The sequence below is a fragment of the Cherax quadricarinatus genome, chromosome 24 (genome assembly GCF_038502225.1).
Source record: "Cherax quadricarinatus isolate ZL_2023a chromosome 24, ASM3850222v1, whole genome shotgun sequence".
NCBI lineage: Eukaryota > Metazoa > Arthropoda > Malacostraca > Decapoda > Parastacidae > Cherax > Cherax quadricarinatus.
In genome coordinates, this window is record NC_091315.1 from 4,102,165 (window position 1) to 4,129,386 (window position 27,222).

A 27,222-nucleotide genomic window follows, 5' to 3' on the forward strand; every position below is an offset into this window, starting at 1 on the left:
CAGGGCCAGGAACTGAGTCTCGACCCCTGCAACCACAATTAGGTGATTACAATTAGGTGAATACACACACACACATACACACACACACACACACACACACACACACACACACACACACACACACACACACACACACACACACACATACACACACACATACACACACACACACACACACACACACACTCACACACACACACACACGCACACACACACACACTCACTCACACTCACACACACACACACACACACACATACACACACACACACACACACACACACACACACACACACACACACACGCACACACACATACACACACACACACACACACACACACACACACACACACACACACACACACACACACACACGCACACACACACACACACACACACACACACACACACACACACACACACACACACACACACACACTCACAAACAGCAAACAAGCACTACAAAACCTAACCCCTCAAAAAATAATAGAGGACAAGAGGGAAAGTCAAAGGCTCAGGGGATCAGAGGAAGATGGTCCTGGTAAGGAAGAATTAATGGAAGAGCAATGTAAAAGAATGTATCAAGAGTGGGAGAGCAAACTAGGTGAGCTTTCTGTGAAAATGGATAAGAGGATTGAGGCAGAGAAGAAGTGGGAGTCGCAAGCTGAAGCTGCAGAAGCCAGGAAATATAATCTAGAATATGAGATAAATATGCTGAAGCTATTGCCCAGAGGAGACATGGCACCTGAAGCAGATGCACCCCTATTAAACGAGGAGCCCACGACCATGCCACCATGAGTTCCAGAAAAAATAAGGGAGACAATGGTTATGTACAAATGGGGCCTAGAGACACAGAGGGAAAGGCAGTGGGAAGAAGAGAGTGAGAAGTCAATGTTTATTCATGAGTTTCAGGAGAGCAAAGGGAGGATACACAGTGAAAGATGGGAGAAAGAAAAACAGGAGATTGAAAACATAATCAAAGAAATAGGCAATAAGGACATGAGTGAGATAGTAAATTTTCAGAGAACAGGGGGTACTTTAAAGGGAGAAATTGGCTGTCCAAACTGATTTTCATGACAGAAACTGTGCGGAGCAGGATTCTGCAAGAGAAACTACAGGTGAAGGAATAATCAACATACAAGATGGTGTTCCTAGACTGCAACAGAACAAGGACAGAATGACAGCAACCGAGGGAGAGGACACAAAAACGAAAGGGACTAAGAAGAGAGACAAGGACAAAGTCAGTAGAGGACAACCAGAGCTGGGAAGAGCAACAAGCACAAACACACTCACAGAACCACCCTCAGCCTCCCACGCCAAACATGCTATCCCAATACTTCCCACAATCCACAATTACAACCCCGATCCAGCGACATAAGTCAGTTGTGACGTGTACTTAGCTCTGTGAAGACCTGTTTGTGTGCTCTCTGTGAATCTGAACCAGGATGCCCTCTCTTGAGCAACTTTACCTGCAGCTGAAAGGAGAGCTTAGGGTTGCTAAGCTGGAGATACGGTAATTAACGGAGGAGAACAAGAGGATTAGTAGTTCTCCTCCCAGGTTAAGAGGGGAACTTGGTCAGTGGCCGGGCAACATGGAACCAAGCTGAGGATCAAGAAGACTGTTGGAGAGGCAGAAACAATGAGGGACCAGAAGACTACTGTAAAAACTTCCAACCCATTTTCCGTGCTACCTGACAAATGTGGGTGTTCTACTGGGAATGTCACAACGAGCACCAAGGAAGCATTGGCAGACGTGAGCGAGACATCCCAAGAAATCCCAGCGAAGACCATCGAGAATGCCTTGATGAATTCCACAACTGGGAACGTCACGACGAGCAACACGAAGGAAGGTAAGAATATTGTTGTTGTTGGGGATAGCCAGGTTAGATACATGAATAGGGCGTTCTGCTTGAAGGACAGGAGTAGGAGACAGAGGGTTTGCTTTCCTGGGGCTGGGATGGAGGATATAGTTAGCCATCTGGATGACATCATGAGAGGTAATGTGAGCAATCCTATTATCTGTCTCAGTTTTGGAGGCAACGATGTTGGCAGACGTAGGAGTGAGGAGCTGATTAGCAGGTATAGATTAGCAATAGAGATAATTAGGAGGAAGGGTGGGAACCCTGTTATATGTGTTATTTTGCCAAGGAGAGGAGTTAGTAATGAATGGTTGTCCAGGGCAATTGGTGTCAATTGCTGGCTGAACAAATACTGTAAGGAAAATGCGGTAACATTCATTGACAACTGGGACCTCTTCTATGGCAGAAATGACATGTATGCCAGGAATAGGGTTCACTTATCTAGGTCTGGGGTGGGGGCACTGGTAACTGCAGTGGAGGGAGCTGTTAGGACTTTAAACTTTGAATAGTTAGTGGTATGGGTTTTTGGCAGGAAAACAGTGAAGTCCCATTGTAGTAATATGAGTTGGTATAAACCTTGGTAATAAATACCGACAAGTTGGTTTAGAAAGACACGTAAGCAAACAAAATAACATATTTATTAGAAAACGTTTCGGTCCTGGGACCTTGATCACTTCTAACATACAGAGGTAGAAAGACATTATATATAGGCGGAGAGTGAGGTGTGACGCACGTGACCTGAGGAATGTCATAAGAACATAAGAATGGAGGAACACTGTGGAAGGCCTACTGGCCCATGCGAGGCAGGTCCTTATCAAAAACAACCTCTGCCTATGATGAGGACGGGTAGACGATGAAATTATGTGACTCCTGTGTTGTTGGGTTGGTGCTGCTTAAGTATCATGTATGCCAATGTTTTTGAAATTTTGTAGTTTCCAGTGTTGCTTTCTATAGTGTCGGTGACGGCGATTAGTGAGGCTTCTAGGCACCGTCGGCGTCTGAGGTCTGGTTCGGTAAGAACGAGTTGTGCCTCATTCCAGTTCATCAAATGCCCCGTGGAGTCTCTGTGGAGGACACATGCGTACCTTACATCGTCTCTGTTAGAGGCATTTCGATGCTCATTCAGGCGGACTGCGAGATCTCTGCCTGTCTCGCCTACATATTTCTTGGGACAGAACCCACAGGGGATAGTGTAGACGCCTGCTGTAGAAGTTAGAGGTGTGGGGCTGCGTTTCGTAGTGAGGTCTTTGATAGATGATGTGTTTATGGTGGAAACGTTGATGTTACTCATAGCAAGTGCCCGGCGAGTATTCGTGGCAACATCGCCACATGGGAGTACTATGAACTGTTTAGGGGGATGTTCCATGGGCGGTTTGTTGAGGATAGCTTGTGCCTTGAGTCTGCAATCTCGGATGAAGAAAGATGGGAACTGAAGACGTGTAAAGGCTTGTGTTATGTAAGTGCATTCTTCTTCTAGAAAACAAGGGCTGGAGATGCGAAGAGCTCTCAAGAAGAAGCCAATGAGGACTCCTCTCTTAGTGCGGGTGTCTTGGTGTGAATAAAAGTGTACAAGATCGTCCTTGTTGGTAGGTTTTCTATACACTTTGAAGAGAAGTTTGTCACTGTCAGGAGATCTGCACAGTAGAACGTCGAGGAAAGGAAGTTTGCCATCATTTTCGAGTTCAAGTGTAAACTTTATTGATGGTTCAACTGCATTGATCTTGTTGAGAAGGGCCTGGATATTGAGACGTCTCGGATAGAAAACCAATATATCATCAACGTATCTTAGCCAGGTAACGGTGTTGGGAATGAGGGTGCTGAATTTCTCTATCCCCTGTGGGTTCTGTCCCAAGAAATATGTAGGCGAGACAGGCAGAGATCTTGCAGTCCGCCTGAATGAGCATCGAAATGCCTCTAACAGAGACGATGTAAGGTACGCCTGTGTCCTTCACAGAGACTCCACGGGGCATTTGATGAACTGGAATGAGGCACAACTCGTTCTCACCGAACCAGACCTCAGACGCCGACGATGCCTAGAAGCCTCACTAATCGCCGTCACCGACACTATAGAACGCAACACTGGAAACTACAAAATCTGTAGTAATATGAGTACTAGGAGAATTAGTAATAAGCAAAATGTGGTGGATATTGTAAAGCTAGTGGAACTAGGTGACAAAGGCAGTAATAGGTTTAGTGGAAAAAGAGAAATGAGCAGGAAGGGTAAAGAAAAAGGAGGCTCTTTAAATATACATTATGCTAATTCCCGTAGTTCTAGGAATAAGATGGACGAGTTGAGATTAGTTGCTAGTGCAGGTAACATTGATGTATTTGCCATAACTGAGAGACTTGGTTTAATTCAAAAAGTCAGAACATGCCTGCAGAATGTCACATACAGGGTTTTAAATTGTTCCAAGTAGACAGAAGTATCGGGAAGGGGGGTGGGGTGGCATTGTATGTCCGAGATCGCTTGAACTGTTGCATAAAAACGGGTATTAAGTCTCAAGTAAGACATCCAGAGTCTGTTTGGATAGAATTTTCAGAGGGTCGTGAAAAATTGATTCTAGGAGTGATATACCGTCCCCCAAACTTAGATAGGGACCAAGGGAGACTACTATGGGAGGAAACTGTTAAGGCCACAAGGCACGATAATGTAGTAATTCTAAGAGACTTTAACTTTAGTCATATTGATTGGAATTTCTTGACTGGGAACTTAGAATCAAACGACTTCTTAGAAGTAGTTCGGGATTGTTTTTTGAGGCAGTTTGTGACAGAGCCTACAAGGGGAAATAACCTGCTTGACTTGGTTTTGACAAACAAGGAAACCCTTGTTAATAATTTAGAAATTACAGAGGAACTCGGAACAAGCGATCACAAATCAATTACCTTTAGCATTGAATAGAAGTACGATAGTAGGGATAATTCAGTAATGGTCCCAGATTTTCGCTTAGCAGATTACAATGGGCTTAGAGAACACTTATCATCTGTGGACTGGAGTAACGAAGAGAGCTATCAGTATGACAGCTTTCTTAACACAATACATGCTGCCCAAAGGACATTTATCCAATATAAGGAAATTGGATCGAACAGAAATGACCCCAAATAGATGAATAATAGGCTCAAATATCTTTTAGGACAGAAGAAAGAAATTTATAGTGTCAAAAGAGGCGAGGGTCATCTTATGAATCAGTATATTGACATTAAGAGGGACATTAAAAAGGGGATAAGAAAAGCTAAAAGGGACTATGAAATTAAAGTTGCTAGGGATTCTAAAACTAGCCCAAAAAGTTTGTCCAGGTTTATAGAACAAAAGTTAGAGATAAGATAGGTCCCCTTAAAAATAACTCTGGGCATCTCACTGACAAGGAGAATGAAATGTGCTCTATTCTTAATAATTATTTACTCTCGGTTTTCACTCAGGAAGACACTAACAATATCCCAGTAATTAATTTTTATAGTGGGCTTGAAGATGATAAATTATGCAGTATCACAGTCACTACCGGAATGTTTCTTATCCCACACTATGCAGTAGAATCCCATAGCACACTGCAGGGTGCCCAACCCCCACAGACCCCTCAGAACACAGTATTGGAGAATAATCTGAAGGTATGGTGCACCAACGCTGATGGAATAACGAATAAGTGGGAGGAGTGGCATGAAAGAATCAAAGAGGCATCACTGGACATCATAAGTCTCACAGAAACTAAGCTCACAGGAATGATAACGAATGTCATCTTTCCAACTGGATATCAGATCCTCAGGAAAGACAAATGGAATAGAAGGGGTGGAAGAGTGACACTGCTCATCAATAGCCAATGGGATTTTGATAAGCTGGAGAGAGGAAACAGAGGTGAAGCAAGAGACTACATTATAGGAACGCTTTAGTCTGGAGGTTCCAAGGTGGTAATTGCAGTGATGTATATTTTTGTCATGTATGTTAATGTAAAAATTAAGAATTTTGTATCAAAAGGACCTTAGAAAACTTACCTAACCTTATTAAAACAAGTGCTATTTAATTTAACCTAGTCAAACTAAATATGTTTTAGATAAGTTTACTATAATTTAATAATAAACAGACACAATGAAATATATTTTTTCGATAGGTTCAGAATGATTTATGCGAAATTATTGCATACACAATTTTTCGCTTGCCTTATTCGGCAAGGCCAGCGTTGCTATTTAAGCTAAAACTGCATGTTTTACCTATTCGGCACGACATGCATATCAAACCATACCCCGGCCGGGATTGAACCCGCGGTCAGAGAGTGCAATCGTGTCATTACGATTTCGTGAGACATACATATCATTAACAGACCTGCAGTTGGCCAGGACTCAGTCCTGCGTTCCCATGCCCGGCCCTGTGTGAACTTAATAAAGTATGCATCACTCTTTCCATTTGACCAACAATCCCTCGACACCAGAGGCTCTCAACAGTACTGAACGTGTTTTCCCTGATGTAAGGACATACATGGTCGTGAAGCCTCGAAGTAATTTGAACCTCATCCTGTTTGGAGCACCAGCCTTCACGAGTAGTCTGACATTAATGACATCACGAAACAAGTGATTTTGAATCATTAACAGAACTGCATTCCTGCGGGAACGCAAGATTGAGTCCTGGCCACGCTGCAGTTCTGTTAATGATTCAGAATGATTGTTTCATGATTTTATAAATATACAGACTTCTCGGGAAGGCTTGTACCCCAAACAGGATGAGGTTTACACTAGTCTCTGAGGGTATATACAGAGAAAGATCTCAGCAGGATTCGACCCCACTACAGGGAGACTGTCAATATTCCTAAATTGATGCTCTACACCACTCAACCACAAATATCTCATAAGCTGGGCAGACTGGTTTAAAAGCCATGTTTCTTTCTCAGTCCGGGCACATCAGTGGATCTCAAGTATATTTTCAAGCCATTTCAATCTCCGCCTGTATGTTCTGACCTCACAAACGATTTTACGTATCAGTGGACCAGGCAGAGCGTCACTTTGGAAACCTTGACAGTCTTCCTGTACTGAGGTCAAATCCTGCTGACTGAACAGTACAATAATATAAAAAATAGCTTATGAGGTCAGAACACACAGAAGATTACAATAGCTTGCAACCATGCTTGGTCCTTGAGCATGAAGCTGATATCCATGGAGTGAAATTTGACTCCAAACTATGAAGAACCACGTTACAAATCTTGTAAACGAAGCGGCCAGGAAGCTTACAGCACTTAGCCCTATCTGGCATCTGCTTGACAGCAGAGGTTGCAAGATTCTGTGTGAGTGTATGAGGCAGAAGTAAGCTGACACCTTGAGTATACTCCACTTTCTGGGATTTCCTGCTCCTCCATCTCTCATCAGCGACTCCTTGGCAGAATAGAGAATGCAGCAAGACGACTCATCTTCCACCTGGACCCAGCCTGAACAGATCTTTCATTTCAGAAGAGTCTTCAACACAAGAGAAATGTGGGTGGCCTTACTGATATAAGGGCACAAATTTACACATGCACATACGCACATACGCGTAAATAACATGTACACAGTAATACATAAGAGACATACAACAACACATAAATAGATAACTGCCAGCACATGAAGACACAACAGACATATAAAAAACACAAAGAATGGAGACAAATTAGAATAATTTCAGATATAAGACAAACCAGACTTGGACAGATAATAACAAAGCAGACTTACAATATAACAGATACACATCAACTAAAAAGAAATAGGAATCATGCAAGAATACATGCAGTCATGAGTCACAACACAGAACTTACCTGCATAATACTCATGCCAGAGCACATGTATACATCACTGCCATTAATACATACAGGTATAACAGCCTTGCAATTTTTTGCATTATAACGAAAGAATTTGCTTATTTTCTCTTCTCTTCCAGTATCACCGGCATGTGCAATATTACTGGCATGTGCAATATTACCGGCATGTGCAATATTACCTGCATGTGCAATATTACTGGCATGTGCAATATTACCGGCATGTGCAATATTACCGGCATGTGCAATATTACTGGCATGTGCAATATTACTGGCATGTGCAATATTACTGGCATGTGCAATATTACCGGCATGTGCAATATTACTGGCATGTGCAATATTACCGGCATGTGCAATATTACCGGCATGTGCAATATTACCGGTATGTGCAATATTACCGGCATGTGCAATATTACCGGCATGTGCAATATTACTGGCATGTGCAATATTACCGGCATGTGCAATAATACTGGCATGTGCAATATTACTGGCATGTGCAATATTACCGGCATGTGCAATAATACTTGCATGTGCAATATTACTGGCATGTGCAATATTACCGGCATGTGCAATATTACCGGCATGTGCAATATTACCGGCATGTGCAATATTACTGGCAGGTGCAATATTACCGGCATGTGCAATATTACCGGCATGTGCAATATTACTGGCATGTGCAATATTACTGGCATGTGCAATATTACTGGCATGTGCAATATTACTGGCATGTGCAATATTACTGGCATGTGCAATATTACCGGCATGTGCAATATTACCGGCATGTGCAATATTACCGGCATGTGCAATATTACTGGCATGTGCAATATTACCGGCATGTGCAATATTACCGGCATGTGCAATATTACTGGCATGTGCAATATTACTGGCATGTGCAATATTACCGGCATGTGCAATATTACTGGCATGTGCAATATTACCGGCATGTGCAATATTACTGGCATGTGCAATATTACTGGCATGTGCAATATTACTGGCATGTGCAATATTACTGGCATGTGCAATATTACTGGCATGTGTAATATTACCGGCATGTGCAATATTACTGGCATGTGCAATATTACTGGCATGTGCAATATTACCGGCATGTGCAATATTACTGGCATGTGCAATATTACTGGCATGTGCAATATTACTGGCATGTGCAATATTACTGGCATGTGCAATATTACCGGCATGTGCAATATTACTGGCATGTGCAATATTTCCGGCATGTGCAATATTTCCGGCATGTGCAATATTACTGGCATGTGCAATATTACTGGCATGTGCAATATTACTGGCATGTGCAATATTACCGGCATGTGCAATATTTCCGGCATGTGCAATATTACTGGCATGTGCAATATTACTGGCATGTGCAATATTACTAGCATGTGCAATATTACTGGCATGTGCAATATTACTGGCATGTGCAATATTACTGGCATGTGCAATATTACTGGCATGTGCAATATTACTGGCATGTGCAATATTACCGGCATGTGCAATATTACTGGCATGTGCAATATTACCGGCATGTGCAATATTACCGGCATGTGCAATATTACCGGCATGTGCAATATTACTGGCATGTGCAATATTACCGGCATGTGCAATATTACTGGCATGTGCAATATTACCGGCATGTGCAATATTACTGGCATGTGCAATATTACCGGCATGTGCAATATTACCGGCATGTGCAATATTACCGGCATGTGCAATATTACCGGCATGTGCAATATAACCGGCATGTGCAATATTACCGGCATGCGCAATATTACTGGCATGTGCAATATTACTGGGATGTGCAATATTACCGGCATGTGCAATATTACCGACATGTGCAATATTACCGGCATGTGCAATATTACTGGCATGTGCAATATTACAGGCATGTGTAAAATTACTGGCATGTGCAATATTACCGGCATGTGCAACATTACTGGCATGTGCAATATTACCGGCACGTGCAATATAACCGGCATGTGCAATATTACCTGCATGTGCAATATTACCGGCATGTGCAATATTACCTGCATGTGCAATATTACCAGCATGTGCAATATTACCTGCATGTGCAATATTACTGGCATGTGCAATATTACCAGCATGTGCAATATTACCAGCATGTGCAATATTACCTGCATGTGCAATATTACTGGCATGTGCAATATTACCGGCATGTGCAATATTACCTGCATGTGCAATATTACCGGCATGTGCAATATTGCCGGCATGTGCAATATTACTGGCATGTGCAATATTACTGGCATGTGCAATATTACCAGCATGTGCAATATTACCAGCATGTGCAATATTACCTGCATGTGCAATATTACTGGCATGTGCAATATTACCAGCATGTGCAATATTACCTGCATGTGCAATATTACTGGCATGTGCAATATTACCGGCATGTGCAATATTACTGGCATGTGCAATATTACCTGCATGTGCAATATTACCGGCATGTGCAATATTACCGGCATGTGCAATATTACTGGCATGTGCAATATTACCTGCATGTGCAATATTACCGGCATGTGCAATATTACTGGCATGTGCAATATTACCAGCATGTGCAATATTACCGGCATGTGCAATATTACCGGCATGTGCAATATTACTGGCATGTGCAATATTACCTGCATGTGCAATATTACTGGCATGTGCAATATTACCGGCATGTGCAATATTACCGGCATGTGCAATATTACCGGCATGTGCAATATTACCGGCATGTGCAATATTACTGGCATGTGCAATATTACCGGCATGTGCAATATTACCGGCATGTGCAATATTACCGGCATGTGCAATATTACCGGCATGTGCAATATTACCTGCATGTGCAATATTACCAGCATGTGCAATATTACTGGCATGTGCAATATTACCAGCATGTGCAATATTACCGGCATGTGCAATATTACCGGCATGTGCAATATTACCAGCATGTGCAATATTACCGGCATGTGCAATATTACTGGCATGTGCAATATTACCAGCATGTGCAATATTACCGGCATGTGCAATATTACCGGCATGTGCAATATTACCTGCATGTACAATATTACCAGCATGTGCAATATTACCGGCATGTGCAATATTACCAGCATGTGCAATATTACTGGCATGTGCAATATTACCGGCATGTGCAATATTACCTGCATGTGCAATATTACCAGCATGTGCAATATTACTGGCATGTGCAATATTACCGGCATGTGCAATATTACCAGCATGTGCAATATTACTGGCATGTGCAATATTACCGGCATGTGCAATATTACCTGCATGTGCAATATTACCAGCATGTGCAATATTACTGGCATGTGCAATATTACCAGCATGTGCAATATTACTGGCATGTGCAATATTACCGGCATGTGCAATATTACCAGCATGTGCAATATTACCAGCATGTGCAATATTACTGGCATGTGCAATATTACCAGCATGTGCAATATTACTGGCATGTGCAATATTACCGGCATGTGCAATATTACCAGCATGTGCAATATTACTGGCATGTGCAATATTACTGGCATGTGCAATATTACCGGCATGTGCAATATTACCGGCATGTGCAATATTACCTGCATGTGCAATATTACCAGCATGTGCAATATTACCTGCATGTGCAATATTACTGGCATGTGCAATATTACCTGCATGTGCAATATTACCAGCATGTGCAATATTACCAGCATGTGCAATATTACTGGCATGTGCAATATTACCGGCATGTGCAATATTACCAGCATGTGCAATATTACTGGCATGTGCAATATTACCTGCATGTGCAATATTACCAGCATGTGCAATATTACCGGCATGTGCAATATTACCTGCATGTGCAATATTACCAGCATGTGCAATATTACCGGCATGTGCAATATTACCAGCATGTGCAATATTACCAGCATGTGCAATATTACCAGCATGTGCAATATTACCTGCATGTGCAATATTACTGGCATGTGCAATATTACCGGCATGTGCAATATTACTGGCATGTGCAATATCATTCCTCAAAATATAATCACGTTGTCTGTTTTTTACTGCTGACGCAAATTCGCCACGAGTCTCACTGTCGCCCGAGGAATGAATGGAGTTAATGTTGGCGCTGTGTTGTGACGACTGTGTCAACACTACTTTTTAACACAACTATGGTGATGAGTACCTCAGGTGTTTATTGTTTAACACAAAAATGTAGATTGTGTGAGTGTGTGTGTATATGTGTGTGTATGTGTGTGTGTGTGTTTGTGTGTGTATGTGTGTGTGTGTGTGTGTGTGTGTGTGTGTGTGTGTGTGTGTGTGTGTGTGTGTGTGTGTGTGTGTGTGTGTGTGTGTGTGTGTGTGTGTGTGTGTGTTTGTGTATGAGTGTTTGTGTGTGAATGAATGCGTGTGAGTGTACTCACCTGGTTGCAGGGGTCGAGTAACAGTTCGTGGCCCCACTTCTTCACTGGTCGTAACTAGGTCTACTCTCTCAATGCTTCATGAACTTAATCATACCTCTTGTTAAAGCTATGTATGGATCCTGCCTCCACTACATCACTTCCCAAAACTATTCCACTTCCTGACTACTCTGTGACTGAACAAATACGTATTTCCTAACATCCCTGTGATTCATCTGTGTTCAACTTCCACCTGTGTCCCCTTGTTGCTGTGTCCCATCTCTGGAACATTCTGTCTCTGTCCACCTTGTCAATTCCTCTCAGTATTTTATATCGTTGTCTCCCCTATCTTTCCTGTCCTCCAGTGTCGTCAGGTCGATTTCCCTTAACCTCTCCACATAGAACATACTCCTTAGCTCTGGGACTAGTCTTTTTGCAAACCTTTGCTCTTTCTCTAGTTTCTTTACGTGCTTGGATAGGTGTGGGTTCCAAACTGGTGCCGCATACTCCAAGATGGGCCTAACATACACAGTGTACAGAGTTTGTATGTGTGTGTGTGTGTGTGTGTATGTTTATGTAAGTGTTTATATATTGGGAGGTTTGTATTTGTGTGAGTACGATGGTGGTTCCTGTTGATTTACGTTGCTAACGGTTAGTAGGCTGTGTGTGTTTGTGTACTCACCTAATTGTACTCACCTAATTGTGGTTGCATTGGTCGAGACTCAGCTTCTGGCCCCGCCTCTTCACTGACCGCTACTGGATCCTCTCTCTCTCTGCTTCCTGAGCTTTGTCATACCTCTTCTTAAAACTATGTATGGTTCCTGCCTCCACTACTTCACTTGCTAGGCTATTCCACTTGCTGACAACTCTATGACTGAAGAAATACTTCCTAACGTCCCGGTGACTGGTCTGAGTCTTCAGCTTCCAGTTGTGACCCTTTGTCCCTGTGTCCCCTCTCTGGAACATCCTATCTCTGTCCACCTTGTCTATTCCCCGCAGTATCTTGTATGTCGTCATCATGTCTCCCCTGACCCTTCTGTCCTCCAGTGTCGTCAGTCCGATTTCCCTTAACCTTTCCTCGTACGACATTCCCTTGAGCTCTGGGACTAGCATTGTTGCAAACCTTTGTACTTTCTCTAACTTCTTGACGTGCTTGACCAGGTGTGGGTTCCAGACTGGTGCTGCATACTCCAGTATGGGCCTAACATACACAGTGTACAGTGTCTTGAACGATTCCTTATTAAGGTATCGGAACGCTATTCTCAGGTTTGCCAGGCGCCCGTATGCTGCAGCGGTTATTTGGTTGATGTGTGCCTCCGGTGATGTGCTCGGTGTTATGGTCACCCCAAGGTCTTTCTCCCTGAGTGAGGTCTGTAGTCTTTGTCCACCTAGCCTATACTCTGTCTGCGGTCTTCTTTGCCCCTCCCCAATCTTCATGACTTTGCGTTTGGCTGGATTGAATTCGAGAAGCCAGTTGCTGGACCACATGTCCAGCCTGTCCAGGTCCCTTTGCAGTCCTGCCTCATCCTCGTCCGATTTAATTCTTCTCATCAACTTCACGTCATCTGCGAACAGGGACACTTCAGAGTCTATTCCTTCCATCATGTCGTTCACATATATCAAAAATAGCACTGGTCCTAGAACTGACCCCTGTGGGACCCCGCTCGTAACAGGCGCCCACTGTGATACCTCTTCACGTACCATGACTAGTTGCTGCCTCCCTGTCAGGTATTCCCTTATCCATTGCAGTGCCCTCCCTTTTACATGCGCCTGATCCTCCAGCTTCTTCACTAATCTCTTGTGGGGAACTGTGTCAAAGGCCTTTCTGCAGTCTAGGAAAACGCAATCTACACACCCCTCTCTCTCGTGTCTTACTTCTGTTACCTTGTCATAAAACTCCAGGAGGTTTGTGATACAAGATTTGCCTTCCATGAACCCATGCTGGTTTTCATTTATGATCTTGTTCCTTTCCAGGTGTTCGACCACTCTCCTCCTGATAATCTTCTCCATGACTTTGCACACAATACATGTCAGAGACACAGGTCTGTAGTTTAGTGCCTCGTTTCTGTTTCCTTTCTTTAATATGGGGACTACATTAGCTGTCTTCCATTTCTCAGGTAGTTGCCCAGTTTCAAGGGATGTGTTGAAGATTGTGGTTAGAGGCACGCACAGCATCTCTGCTCCTTCTCTAAGGACCCATGGGGAGATGTCCGGTCCCATCGCCTTTGAGGTGTCAAGGTCACTTAAGAGCTTCTTCACCTCCTCCTCATTTGTTCGTATGTCATCCAACACTTGTTGGTATATTCCCTCTTGATGTTCCCTTCTGTGCTGTCTTCCCACAGCCCTTCCTGTCTCTACTGTAAAAACTTCCTTAAATCTCCTGTTCAGCTCCTCACATACCTCCTGATCATTTCTTGTGAGTTCTCCACCTTCTGTCCTTAATCTGATCACCTGGTCTTTGACTGCTGTCTTCCTCCTGATGTGGCTATACAACAGTTTCGGGTCAGTCTTGATTCTCGATGCTATGTCATTTTCATACTGTTGCTGGGCCTCCCTCCTTACCTGTGCGTACTCATTCCTGGCTCTGCGACTGATCTCCCTATTTTCGTGTGTTCTCTGCCTTCTGTACTTTTTCCATTCTCTATTGCACTTTGTTTTTGCCTCCTTACACCGTCGGGTAAACCAGGGGCTCGTTCTGGTCTTCCCGTTGTTACTGTTGCCCTTGGGAATAAACCTTTCCACTGCCTCCTTGCATTTTGTTGTTGCTTATTCCATCATTTCATTTACTGGCTTTCCTGCCAGTTCTCTGTCCCACTGGACCTCCCGCAGGAAGTTCTTCAACCCTATGTAGTCCCCTCTTTTATAGTCAGGCTTTTCCCATTCAACTCCTGTATTCTCTCCACTTGCAGCTCTACTATGTATTCAAAGCACAGAACCACGTGGTCGCTAGCTCCTAGGGGGCTCTCATACTTGATGTCCTCGATATCTGAGCTGCCCAGGGTGAACACAAGGTCCAATCTTGCTGGTTCATCCTCCCCTCTCACTCTGGTAGTGTCCTTAACATGTTGGTGCATGAGGTTTTCCAGCACCACGTCCAACATCCTGGCTCTCCTTATTTCGGGACCCCCATGTGGCTCCAGGTTTTCCCAGTCAATCTCCCTGTGGTTGAAATCCCCCATAACCAGCAACTTTGCTCTGCTGGAGTGAGCTCTTCTTGCCACCTCAGCAAGTGTGTACATGCATGTGTGTGTATGTTTATGAGTCACTTTGTGCGCACACACTGTGTGTGCTTAAATTACTCTGTTAGTTCTAGAAACCTCTTCGTTCTGCTCCTACCCTTATTTGGCAGCAAAGTTACTCTATGTTTCCTTAAGGGCTGTTATTTCTGACCTGAACACCTGCATGTGCACTCATTTCTGAGTGTGTGTCGGCCTGCATGTGGGTACCCAAACTTTCCTACCGAGCTTCCCTTCCTTACTAAATGTTAAGTGCTCTGCTATGTATGATATTCAGCTCTCCTGAGTAGAGTTTGTGACACCCAGCCACTAGTAATGCAAAGCAAAACGCTAATCACATAACAAGCAACCACAAAAAGGTGATTTGTACATCACATCTGGCAGAGGTGTTGTCTGGGATCCCGGTTCTGTTGTGGATGCACGATTTTTCTCTTTCTGGCGGCACTTCTGGTGCCTCAGATTCTCTCTCCTGGCAGTGATTCCACTTTCAAATTGTTTTATGTCAATTGTAGTCATCTCTCTTTTCTGATTTAGGGCAACTAGTAATCACTACTCAGGTTGTTCACTAACACTGACAGCTTTCTTGATCCTTGTAATGACCTTGGTGGGCCAAAAACCATTGAAAATTCACGAGCACTATATGATGTTACTACTATCGGTGTGTAGGTGTGTTGTGTAAGATGTGTGTGTTGTGTAAATTATGTGAACTCACCTAATTGTAGTTGCAGGGAATGAGACTCAGCTCCTGGCCCCGCAGACTCAGCTCCTGGCCTGTGTTGTATAAGTTGTATGTGAAGAGTGAACTGTGTTTGTAATTAAGTTGTGCGTGTTGTGTAAGTTGTGTGTGTTGTGTAAATTGTGTGTGTGTTGTGTAAGTTGTGTGTGTTGTGTAAATTGTGTGTGTTTTCTAAGTTGTGTGTGATGTGTATGTTGTGTTTGTTGTGTAAGTTGTGTTTGTTGTGCAATTTATGTGTGTTGTGTAAGTTGTGTGGGATGTGTAAGTTAAGTGTAATGTCTAAGTTGTGCTTGTGTCTGTTGTGTAAGTTGCGTGTGTTGTGTAAGTTGTATGTGTTGTGTAAGCTGTGTGTGATGTGTAAGTTAAATGTGAAGTTAAGTGTGATGTTGTGCTAGTGTCTGTTGTGTAAGTTGTGTGTTGTGTAAGTTGTGTGTTGTGTAAGTTGTGTGTTGTGTAAGTTGTGTGTTGCGTAAGTTGTGTGCTGCGTAAGTTGTGTGTTGTGTAAGTTGTGTATTGTGTAAGTTGTATGTTGTGTAAGTTGTGTGTTGTGTAAGTTGTGTGTTGTGTAAGTTGTGTGTTATGTAAGTTGTGTGTTGTGTAAGTTGTGTATTGTGTAAGTTGTGTGTTGTGTAAGTTGTGTGTTGTGTAAGTTGTGTGTTGTGTAAGTTGTGTGTTGTGTAAGTTGTGTATTGTGTAAGTTGTGTGTTGTGTAAGTTGTGTGTTGTGTAAGTTGTGTGTTGTGTAAGTTGTGTGTTGTGTAAGTTGTGTGTTGTGTAAGTTGTGTGTTGTGTAATTTGTGTGTTGTGTAAGTTGTATGTTGTGTAAGTTGTGTGTTGTGTAAGTTGTGTGTTGTGTAAGTTGTGTGTTGTGTAAGTTGTGTGTTGTGTAAGTTGTGTGTTGTTTAAGTTGTGTGTTGTGTAAGTTGTGTGTTGTGTAAGTTGTGTGTTGTGTAAGTTGTGTGTTGTGTAAGTTGTGTGTTGTGTAAGTTGTGTGTTGTGTAAGTTGTGTTGTGTAAGTTGTGTGTTGTGTAAGTTGTGTGTTGTGTAAGTTGTGTGTTGTGTAAGTTGTGTGTTGTGTAAGTTGTGTGTTGTGTAAGTTGTGTTGTGTAAGTTGTGCTTGTGTCTGTTGTGTAAGTTGTGTGTTGTGTAAGATGAGTGTTGTGTAAGATGAGTGTTGTGTAAGTTGTGTGTTGTGTAAGTTGTGTGTTGTGTAAGTTGTGTGTTGTGTAAGTTGTGTGTTGTGTAAGTTGTGTATTGTGTAAGTTGTGTGTTGTGTAAGTTGTGTGTTGTGTAAGATGTGTGTTGTGTAAGTTGTGTGTTGTGTAAGTTGTGTGTTGTGTAAGTTGTGTGTTGTGTAAGTTGTGTGTTGTGTAAGTTGTGTGTTGTGTAAGTTGTGTGTTGTGTAAGTTGTGTGTTGTGTAAGTTGTGTGTTGTGTAAGTTGTGTGTTGTGTAAGTTGTGTGTTGTGTAAGTTGTGTGTTGTGTAAGTTGTGTGTGTGTAAGTTGTGTGTTGTGTAAGTTGTGTGTTGTGTAAGTTGTGTGTTGTGTAAGTTGTGTGTTGTGTAAGTTGTGTGTTGTGTAAGTTGTGTGTTGTGTAATTCATGTGTATTGGAGTTAGATATGTAGACAGCTTCTCATTATGCTCAGGTAGGAAGCCAGGTAAGGCTTCTTACCTGATGCATTCTCAGAGGCTTATGGGTCACTAGTGTATCTCCAAACCAATAACTGGAGGTGAATCAGGGCCTGTTCAACTAGGCTGTTACTTCTGGCCGCACGTAAACCGACGTACGAACCACAGCCCGGTTAGTCAGGTAATGACTTTAAGTACCTGTCCAGCTATCTGTTGAAGACAGCCAGGGGTCTATTGGTAATTCCCTTTATGTATGCTGGAAGGAAGATGAACAATCTTGGGGTCCTGACACTTACTGTGGTGTCTCTTAGCGTAGACAAGGCGCCCCTTCATTTCATTGGGGGAATGTTGCACCGCCTGCCGTGTCTTTTGGTTTCGTAGGGAGTGATTTCCGTGTGTAGATTTGGTTCTAGTCCCTCTAGGATTTTCCAAGTGTATATTATCATCTTTCTCGCTTGCATTCTAAGAAATACACGTCAAGAGACAATAAAATTACTCGAATTTAATGCTAGGTTTGCAGCTAGGATTACCTGCTTTGTTTAGCAGTATAGCTAGCAGCGAGCAAAAGCAAAGCATGATAGATACATTCTAGCTTGAATAAGATGGCATCAAACAGACTAGTGCTAGTTCATATATGGCGGAGGTACAAATGAGTAATAATATAAGGAATGGAGGAAGTAAGAGGTGCTAGTAAGCTGAGTGATGAAAGTGCGTGTCCAGTGAAGGTAATAGGTCACTCATGACCACAATACCATCTATCATTAACACTACATTACTCTCACTACCGTCAACATTACCCAGTTCCTCTATCACTCCTGTTTCAAGTAATCAGTAATGTAATATAAGGCTTCAAAGACAATAAAGCTGAAGATATAAGGATGGGTACACTGAATATATTATTCCACTCTACTGCAGTTTATTAATACCTCACAATAATATATTTGAGGAAAAAGGAGAAAAGAGATTTGATATTAAGGTCTGTGGGGATGGTATACAAGTTACTGAGACTGAGGATAAATATCGTCAGATTGAATATACAATTGAAGTATAATGTCAGTAGGAAAGTGTACCTCTAGGAACTCAGGTTCCAAGACTCACACTGCACCAGGACTGTTCCCAGCTAGCACTCTGCCTCCCAGCTAGCACTCTGCCAAAGTCTCCAACAGAGCCTCCGGCTCTCTCTTTTGGCCAGATTCCTGCTCTCTGTCAGTCCAAGTACTCCTACAGAGCTCTGCACACCAGCCAGAGCTCTCCCCGAATTCTCTCTCTCTCTTAGCTGTTTTCCTGGGCTTATATGGCCCTACATGCACACCACTTAACTTCAAGGTCCGGGGGACACTCTCCTTATATAAAGACCTGAGAGGCCAGATCACAGGTGTTTTCTCTTGGTATTGCAACGGTTTCAAACATACCTGAAGTGGCCAGGGTGTGGCAGATTAGCAGATTGCTAGATCGAATATTTGGGAGATGTATCGTCTAATTGTGCATCACACCAGGTGCCAGAGAGATGCAGGAAAGATATCACAGCAATAGCAGTAGAAGCCCATCAACAATAAATATTTATTAATAATCTAACGACCACAACATTAATAGCGTGACAACTATCACCAACATGGATGCCGAGTCACCGTCTAGACATGACCAGGGCCGGGACAGTACCGGGGAACCAACAAGAATAATAAAATACCGTCAGTCATTATATCGTATCATTATAAAAGACTAATAATCTGATCTTAAAGGTATCTGGCATCTATCAGTAGGGAAAATTCCATCGCATACAAAGAAAATGGGGAAACAGCAAAAATGGAAAAGCTTCCTATTTCCAGAGACTGACCAAATTCACCCTCAGGTAAATGCTGGTATATCAATAAGATTGTGTTAGCGTAGAGACACATTTACGACAGCCCAACGAGTTCTGGTAGAAATCTGGCTTCAGATTGCTTACAGATTTCATTTATAAAGTTTGAATAAGCTACCACTATTATTAAATAATGAACGCATATCGTGTTTTGTAACTGTCTTTTCTACAATATTTCGTTAAAGCTAAGAGGAGCAAGGAACCTCTAATGGTATCCTGACATCTAGAGGTTTACCAGTTTGTCCCACGTAAGTTGCAGGCATTGCAACAGTCCGTGAATTCATTAAAACTATTTGTATGTTGAATCCTTTCAGGACATCCCCAGGAGAGATCAATTCTCATTGCAATGGAGAACCAACACAGTCTTGATCTGAGGTGTTATTCTAGGTTTAGCTCTATGATAAGTTTTCCTAGCAGTCATCAAAACGGATTTTACAAACTCATTTGGGTACCGCAGTATAGCGGCAATTTAAAATATTTTCCTACACACTTGGTAAGCTTAGAGATACATAGTGAGAAAGACACTGTTTTATTCAAGTATTTTGTTATATTAGACACATGTGCAACTCTTGGGTATCTTTATTGAGGAAACGTTTCGCCACACAGTGGCTTCATCAGTCCATACATAGGAGAAACTTGAAGAACAGGAGGAGAATGAGGTAATCAGTCCCTCAACCTTGAGTCGATGTGGTCAGTCCATCAATCCATCAATCTTGATGGACTGACCACATCGACTCAAGGTTGAGGGACTGATTACCTCATTCTCCTCCTGTTCTTCAAGTTTCTCCTATGTATGGACTGATGAAGCCACTGTGTGGCGAAACGTTTCCTCAATAAAGATACCCAAGAGTTACACATGTGTCTAATTTATCAACATGTCGGTTCTTTGAACCATTCATCTACAATCAAGTATTTTGGTTGGAATAGTAGTTTATGTATGAGCACACATTAGTGGCCTTCCTATATACTGTAAACATGTACTTTCTATCAAATTTAGATTCCACTTCTTTCTTCCAGGTGAATTTAATAGACGGGACCAGTGTTAAGTCTTAGTAAAATTGTATTCAGGATCTTATCATTTGGCCAAGGACACAGGATGTCATCCAGATATCTGAACCATTCAGTTCAGCAGGACAGGATGTCTTTCAACAGCCCAGCCTCAACAAACTCCATGTATATATTGCTTAACAGGAGAGACAATGGATTTCGAGGAATATTTCTCTTCAAACTCAAACTTGCAATCGACTACACACAACTTAATCTAATCTAATTCTTAATCCTGATAAGATAACAGATCACTTAATTCATAATCCTGATAAGATAACAGATCACTTAATTCTTAATCCTGATAAGATAACAGATCATCTAATTCTTAATCCTGATAAGATAACAGATCATTTAATTCTTAATCCTGATAAGATAACAGATTATCTAATTCTTAATCCTGATAAGATAACAGATCATCTAATCACTAAGATAACAGATCATCATAATCCTGATAAGATAACAGATCATCTAATTCTTAATCCTGATAAGATAACAGATCATCACTGATAAGATAACAGATTATCTAATAATCCTGATAAGATAACAGATCATCTAATTCTTAATCCTGATAAGATAACAGATCATCTAATCATCTGATAATAACAGATCATCTAATTCTTAATCCTGATAAGATAACAGATCATCTAATTCTTAATCCTGATAAGATAACAGATCATCTAATTCTTAATCCTGATAAGATAACAGATCATCTAATTCTTAATCCTGATAAGATAACAGATCATCTAATTCTTAATCCTGATAAGATAACAGATCATCTTATTCTTAATCCTGATAAGATAACATATCATCTAATTCTTAATCCTGATAAGATAACAGATCAGGAACAGGAACTCTGGTGACGAACACCAAAACGTCAAAACTTAATAATGTAAAATAATTAGACATGTTGACATTTTGAAATTTGTCATTGAGATCAACATCGTTTATGATGTGGGCATCAGAAATGTTGCCAAGCCTTAGAGTTAATGTTTTTACCTAACATTTTGACAGGACATAATGATGCCGATTCCACAAAGCTAATAATAGGTCTCGCTGGGAAACTGGCCATTTGGATTTCAATCAAACAGTACATATAAGGTTGTGTCGCCGACTTCGTTGATAGTTTTAATCATTTCCTCATTACCTCTCAGTAAGGTTCTAATTTGTTTATTAAAATTATTATTAACCTGGATCAATGGGTTCTAATTAAGGGACACCTAAGTTTTAATATTCTAAGGGTGTACATTTTTCCACTATAATCTGCCATGTCCATAATTACTATAGCATTTGCTGTGTCTGCTTTCGTAAGGTGAAATTCAGGATCTTTCTTTAATTCTTGGTATGGCTTTACAAATCATTTCTGCAGCTTGTAGTCTCCTGATGTGTTGATGACAACTCGAAAGGCCTAGAGCTGTCATTCAACTTTTCCCATAGTTGTTTTGCATCCTGTATCACTTGTTCGCCATTTTTGTATATATAGGGCGTCCCGTAGCTTGAACGGTAGCACACTCAGCTCACACACTGAGGTCCGTTGTTCGAATCTCCTCCGGAACGGCTGGAAAACATTAGGGACGTGTTTCCATAAGACACCTGATGTTCCTGTCACTGTTCACCCATCAGTAAAATGGGTACCTGGGTGTTAATGGACTGGTGTGGGTCGCATCCTGGGACAAAACTGACCTAATTTGCGGGAAATGCTCAGTATAACAAGCGGCTTTCTATATAGTAGTATGTCACTGATGTCAGCTATGGTCTATATACCTTGCACATGTATTATTATTTTATTATTTATTATCACACTGGCCGATTCCCACCAAGGCAGGGTGGCCCGAAAAAGAAAAACTTTCACCATCATTCACTCCATCACTGTCTTGCCAGAAGGGTGCTTTACACTACAGTTTTTAAACTGCAACATTAACACCCCTCCTTCAGAGTGCAGGCACTGTACTTCCATCTCCAGGACTCAAGTCCGGCCTGCCGGTTTCCCTGAACCCCTTCATAAATGTTACTTTCCTCACACTCCAACAGCACGTCAAGTATTAAAAACCATTTGTCTCCATTCACTATTATCAAACACGCTCACGCATGCCTGCTGGAAGTCCAAGCCCCCCGCACACAAAACCTCCTTTACCCCCTCTCTCCAACCTTTCCTAGGCCGACCCCTACCCCGCTTTCCTTCCACTACAGACTGATACACTCTTGAAGTCATTCTGTTTCGCTCCATTCTCTCTACATGTCCGAACCACCTCAACAACCCTTCCTCAGCCCTCTGGACAACAGTTTTGGTAATCCCACACCTCCTCCTAACTTCCAAACTACGAATTCTCTGCATTATATTCACACCACACATTGCCCTCAGACATGACATCTCCACTGCCTCCAGCCTTCTCCTCGCTGCAACATTCATCTCCCATGCTTCACACCCATATAAGAGCGTTGGTAAAACTATACTCTCATACATTCCCCTCTTTGCCTCCAAGGACAAAGTTCTTTGTCTCCACAGACTCCTAAGTGCACCACTCACTCTTTTCCCCTCATCAATTCTATGATTCACCTCATCTTTCATAGACCCATCCGCTGACACGTCCATTCCCAAATATCTGAATACATTCACCTCCTCCATACTCTCTCCCTCCAATCTGATATTCAATCTTTCATCACCTAATCTTTTTGTTATCCTCATAACCTTACTCTTTCCTGTATTCACCTTTAATTTTCTTCTTTTGCACACCCTACCAAATTCATCCACCAATCTCTGCAACTTCTCTTCAGAATCTCCCAAGAGCACAGTGTCATCAGCAAAGAGCAACTGTGACAACTCCCACTTTATGTGTGATTCTTTATATTTTAACTCCACGCCTCTTGTCAAGACCCTCGCATTTACTTCCCTTACAACCCCATCTGTAAATATATTAAACAACCATGGTGACATCACACATCCTTGTCTAAGGCCTACTTTTACTGGGAAAAAATTTCCCTCTTTCCTACATACTCTAACTTGAGCCTCACTATCCCCGTAAAAACTCTTCACTGCTTTCAGTAACCTACCTCCTACACCATACACTTGCAACATCTGCCACATTGCCCCCCTATCCACCCTGTCATACGCCTTTTCCAAATCCATAAATGCCACAAAGACCTCTTTAGCCTTATCTAAATACTGTTCACTTATATGTTTCACTGTAAACACCTGGTCCACACACCCCCTACCTTTCCTAAAGCCTCCTTGTTCATCTGCTATCCTATTCTCTGTCTTACTCTTAGTTCTTTCAATAATAACTCTACCATACACTTTGCCAGGTATACTCAACAGACTTATCCCCCTATAATTTTTGCACTCTCTTTTATCCCCTTTGCCTTTATACAAAGGAACTATGCATGCTCTCTGCCAATCCCTAGGTACCTTACCCTCTTCCATACATTTATTAAATAATTGCACCAACCACTCCAAAACTATATCCCCACCTGCTTTTAACATTTCTATCTTTATCCCATCAATCCCGGCTGCCTTACCTCCTTTCATTTTACCTACTGCCTCACGAACTTCCCCCACATTCACAACTGGCTCTTCCTCACTCCTACAAGATGTTATTCCTCCTTGTCCTATACACGAAATCACAGCTTCCCTATCTTCATCAACATTTAATAATTCCTCAAAATATTCCCTCCATCTTCCCAATACCTCTAACTCTCCATTTAATAACTCTCCTCTCCTATTTTTTAACTGACAAATCCATTTGTTCTCTAGGCTTCCTTAACTTGTTAATGTCACTCCAAAACTTTTTCTTATTTTCAACAAAATTTGTTGATAACATCTCACCCACTCTCTCATTTGCTCTCTTTTTACATTGCTTCACCACTCTCTTAACCTCTCTCTTTTTCTCCATATACTCTTTCCTCCTTGCATCACTTCTACTTTGTAAAAACTTCTCATATGCTAACTTTTTCTCCCTTACTACTCTCTTTACATCATCATTCCACCAATCGCTCCTCTTCCCTCCCGCACCCACTTTCCTGTAACCACAAACTTCTGCTGAACACTCTAACACTACATTTTTAAACCTACCCCATACCTCTTCGACCCCATTGCCTATGCTCTCATTAGCCCATCTATCCTCCAATAGCTGTTTATATCTTACCCTAACTGCCTCCTCTTTTAGTTTATAAACCTTCACCTCTCTCTTCCCTGATATTTCTATTCTCCTTGTATCCCATCTACCTTTTACTCTCAGTGTAGCTACAACTATATCTGTGGCCCCTCTATAAACATGTACATCCTGAAGTCTACTCAACAGTCTTTTACCTACCAATACATAATCCAACAAACTACTGTCATTTCGCCCTACATCATATCTTGTATACTTATTTATCCTCTTTTTCTTCAAATATGTATTACCTATAACTAAACCCCTTTCTATACAAAGTTCAATCAAAGGGCTCCCATTATCATTTACACCTGGCACCCCAAACTTACCTACCACACCCTCTCTAAAAGTTTCTCCTACTTTAGCATTCAGGTCCCCTACCACAATTACTCTCTCACTTGGTTCAAAGGCTCCTATACATTCACTTAACATCTCCCAAAATCTCTCTCTCTCCTCTGCATTCCTCTCTTCTCCTGGTGCATACACGCTTATTATGACCCACTTCTCGCATCCAACCTTTACTTTAATCCACATAATTCTTGAATTTACACATTCATATTCTCTTTTCTCCTTCCATAACTGATCATTCAACATTACTGCTACCCCTTCCTTTGCTCTAACTCTCTCAGATACTCCAGATTTAATCCCATTTATTTCCCCCCACTGAAACTCCCCTACCCCCTTCAGCTTTGTTTCGCTTAGGGCCAGGACATCCAACTTCTTTTCATTCATAACATCAGCAATCATCTGTTTCTTGTCATCCGCACTACATCCACGCACATTTAAGCATCCCAGTTTTATAAAGTTTTTCTTCTTCTCTTTTTTAGTAAATGTCTACAGGAGAAGGGGTTACTAGCCCATTGCTCCCGGCATTTTAGTCGCCTCATACGACACGCATGGCTTACGGAGGAAAGATTCTTTTCCACTTCCCAAGAGCTATGGCCAATAGAAGAAATAAAGAAGAACAAGAGCTATTTAGAAAAAGGAGAAAAACCTAGATGTATATATATATATATATATATATATATATATATATATATATATATATATATATATATATATATATATATATATATATATATATATATATGTCGTGCCGAATATGTAAAACTGGTCAATTAGCAAGAACTCATAAAATTAAGTCCTTTCTAAAATTTTCTCTTATAAGTATAAAGATAAATTTTTTTCATTAATGTTAATTTAAAGAAATTTAATTTTGCACCGAAAGAATCTTAGAAAATTTACTTAACCTTATTATAACAAGAACAATTTAGAAATATAAACACATATGCAGTATAATGTGATCCTTCATTGACAACGTTTCGCCCATACAGTGGGCTTTTTCAAGTCACACACGGATCTGTGTGTGACTTGAAAAAGCCCACTGTGTGGGCGAAACGTTGTCAATGAAGGATCACATTATACTGTATATGTGTTCATATTTCCACTGTGTCGGTATTTGATACCATTTATTTCCAAGAACAATTTATTTTAGCTTAACCCAACTAAATATATTTTAGATTTGTTTACAATAATTTAATACTAAACAAAGACAGTGAAACATATTTTTTTCGTTAGGTTCAGAATGATTTTGGCGAAATTATTGCATACACAAATTTTCACTTGTCCTATATGGCAAGATGAACGTTGCTATTTAAGCCAAGATCGCAAATTCTGCCTATTCGGCACGACACATATATATATATATATAAAAGACACAGCCTCATCAATACAGCCACTTGATACTGGAGTTCCGCAGGGAAGTGTCCTTGGACCCCTGCTCTTCCTCATTTACATCAATGATCTTCCAAACATATCCCATCACCTGAAACCCATTCTCTTTGCTGACGACACGACTTATGTCATCTCTCACCCTTATCTTGCCACCCTCAACACCATTGTTAACGAGGAGCTGCTCAAAATATCGACTTGGATGACAGCAATAAACTTACACTTAACACTGACAAAACCTACTATATTATGTTTGGTAGCAGAGCAGGTGTTGCGCAACTTAACATTAAGATCGACAACACTCTAATTGCCAGACATAATGAGGGCAAATTCTTCGACAACAACCTAAATTTCAGCACCCATATCAAACACATAACAAAAAAGTATCCAAAACGGTAGGGATCCTCTCCAAGATACGATACTACGTGCCGCAAACTGCCCTTCTCACACTATACCATTCACTTATATATCCATACCTCACCTATGCTATATGTGCTTGGGGTTCAACTGCAGCAACACACCTAAAGCCAATAATAATTACTAAATCCCATTCTTGGCAACACACCCCTCCACTCTTCATAGATCTAAACTTACTCCCTGTTCAGAACATCTACACTTACTACTGTGCAATCTATATCTACAGGACCTTAAATTCCAATAATAACCTTGACCTAAAACGATTTCTTGATAGTTGAGGCAGGATCAGTTGTAACATGAGCTTGGGGAAAGTGATCACAAATCACTTAGTTTTAATGTATCATGGAATTACCCAGATAACTGCAATCAAATCTCTGTCCCAGATTTTCGCTTGG

At 41.5% G+C, this 27,222-nt stretch overlaps 1 protein-coding gene across 1 annotated transcript in view; it reads left to right on the forward strand.

Moving 5' to 3' along the window:
- Nucleotides 1-1,697: 1,697 nt before the first annotated feature.
- Nucleotides 1,698-27,222, forward strand: part of LOC128690680 (cysteine-rich, acidic integral membrane protein-like) — a 36,463-nt gene continuing 10,938 nt past the window's right edge. The window contains exons 1-2 of the mRNA XM_070088136.1: nt 1,698-1,849; nt 7,749-11,644. Coding sequence (XP_069944237.1) covers nt 1,698-1,849; nt 7,749-11,644 — 4,048 coding nt within the window. The remainder of the gene's footprint in view (nt 1,850-7,748; nt 11,645-27,222) is intronic.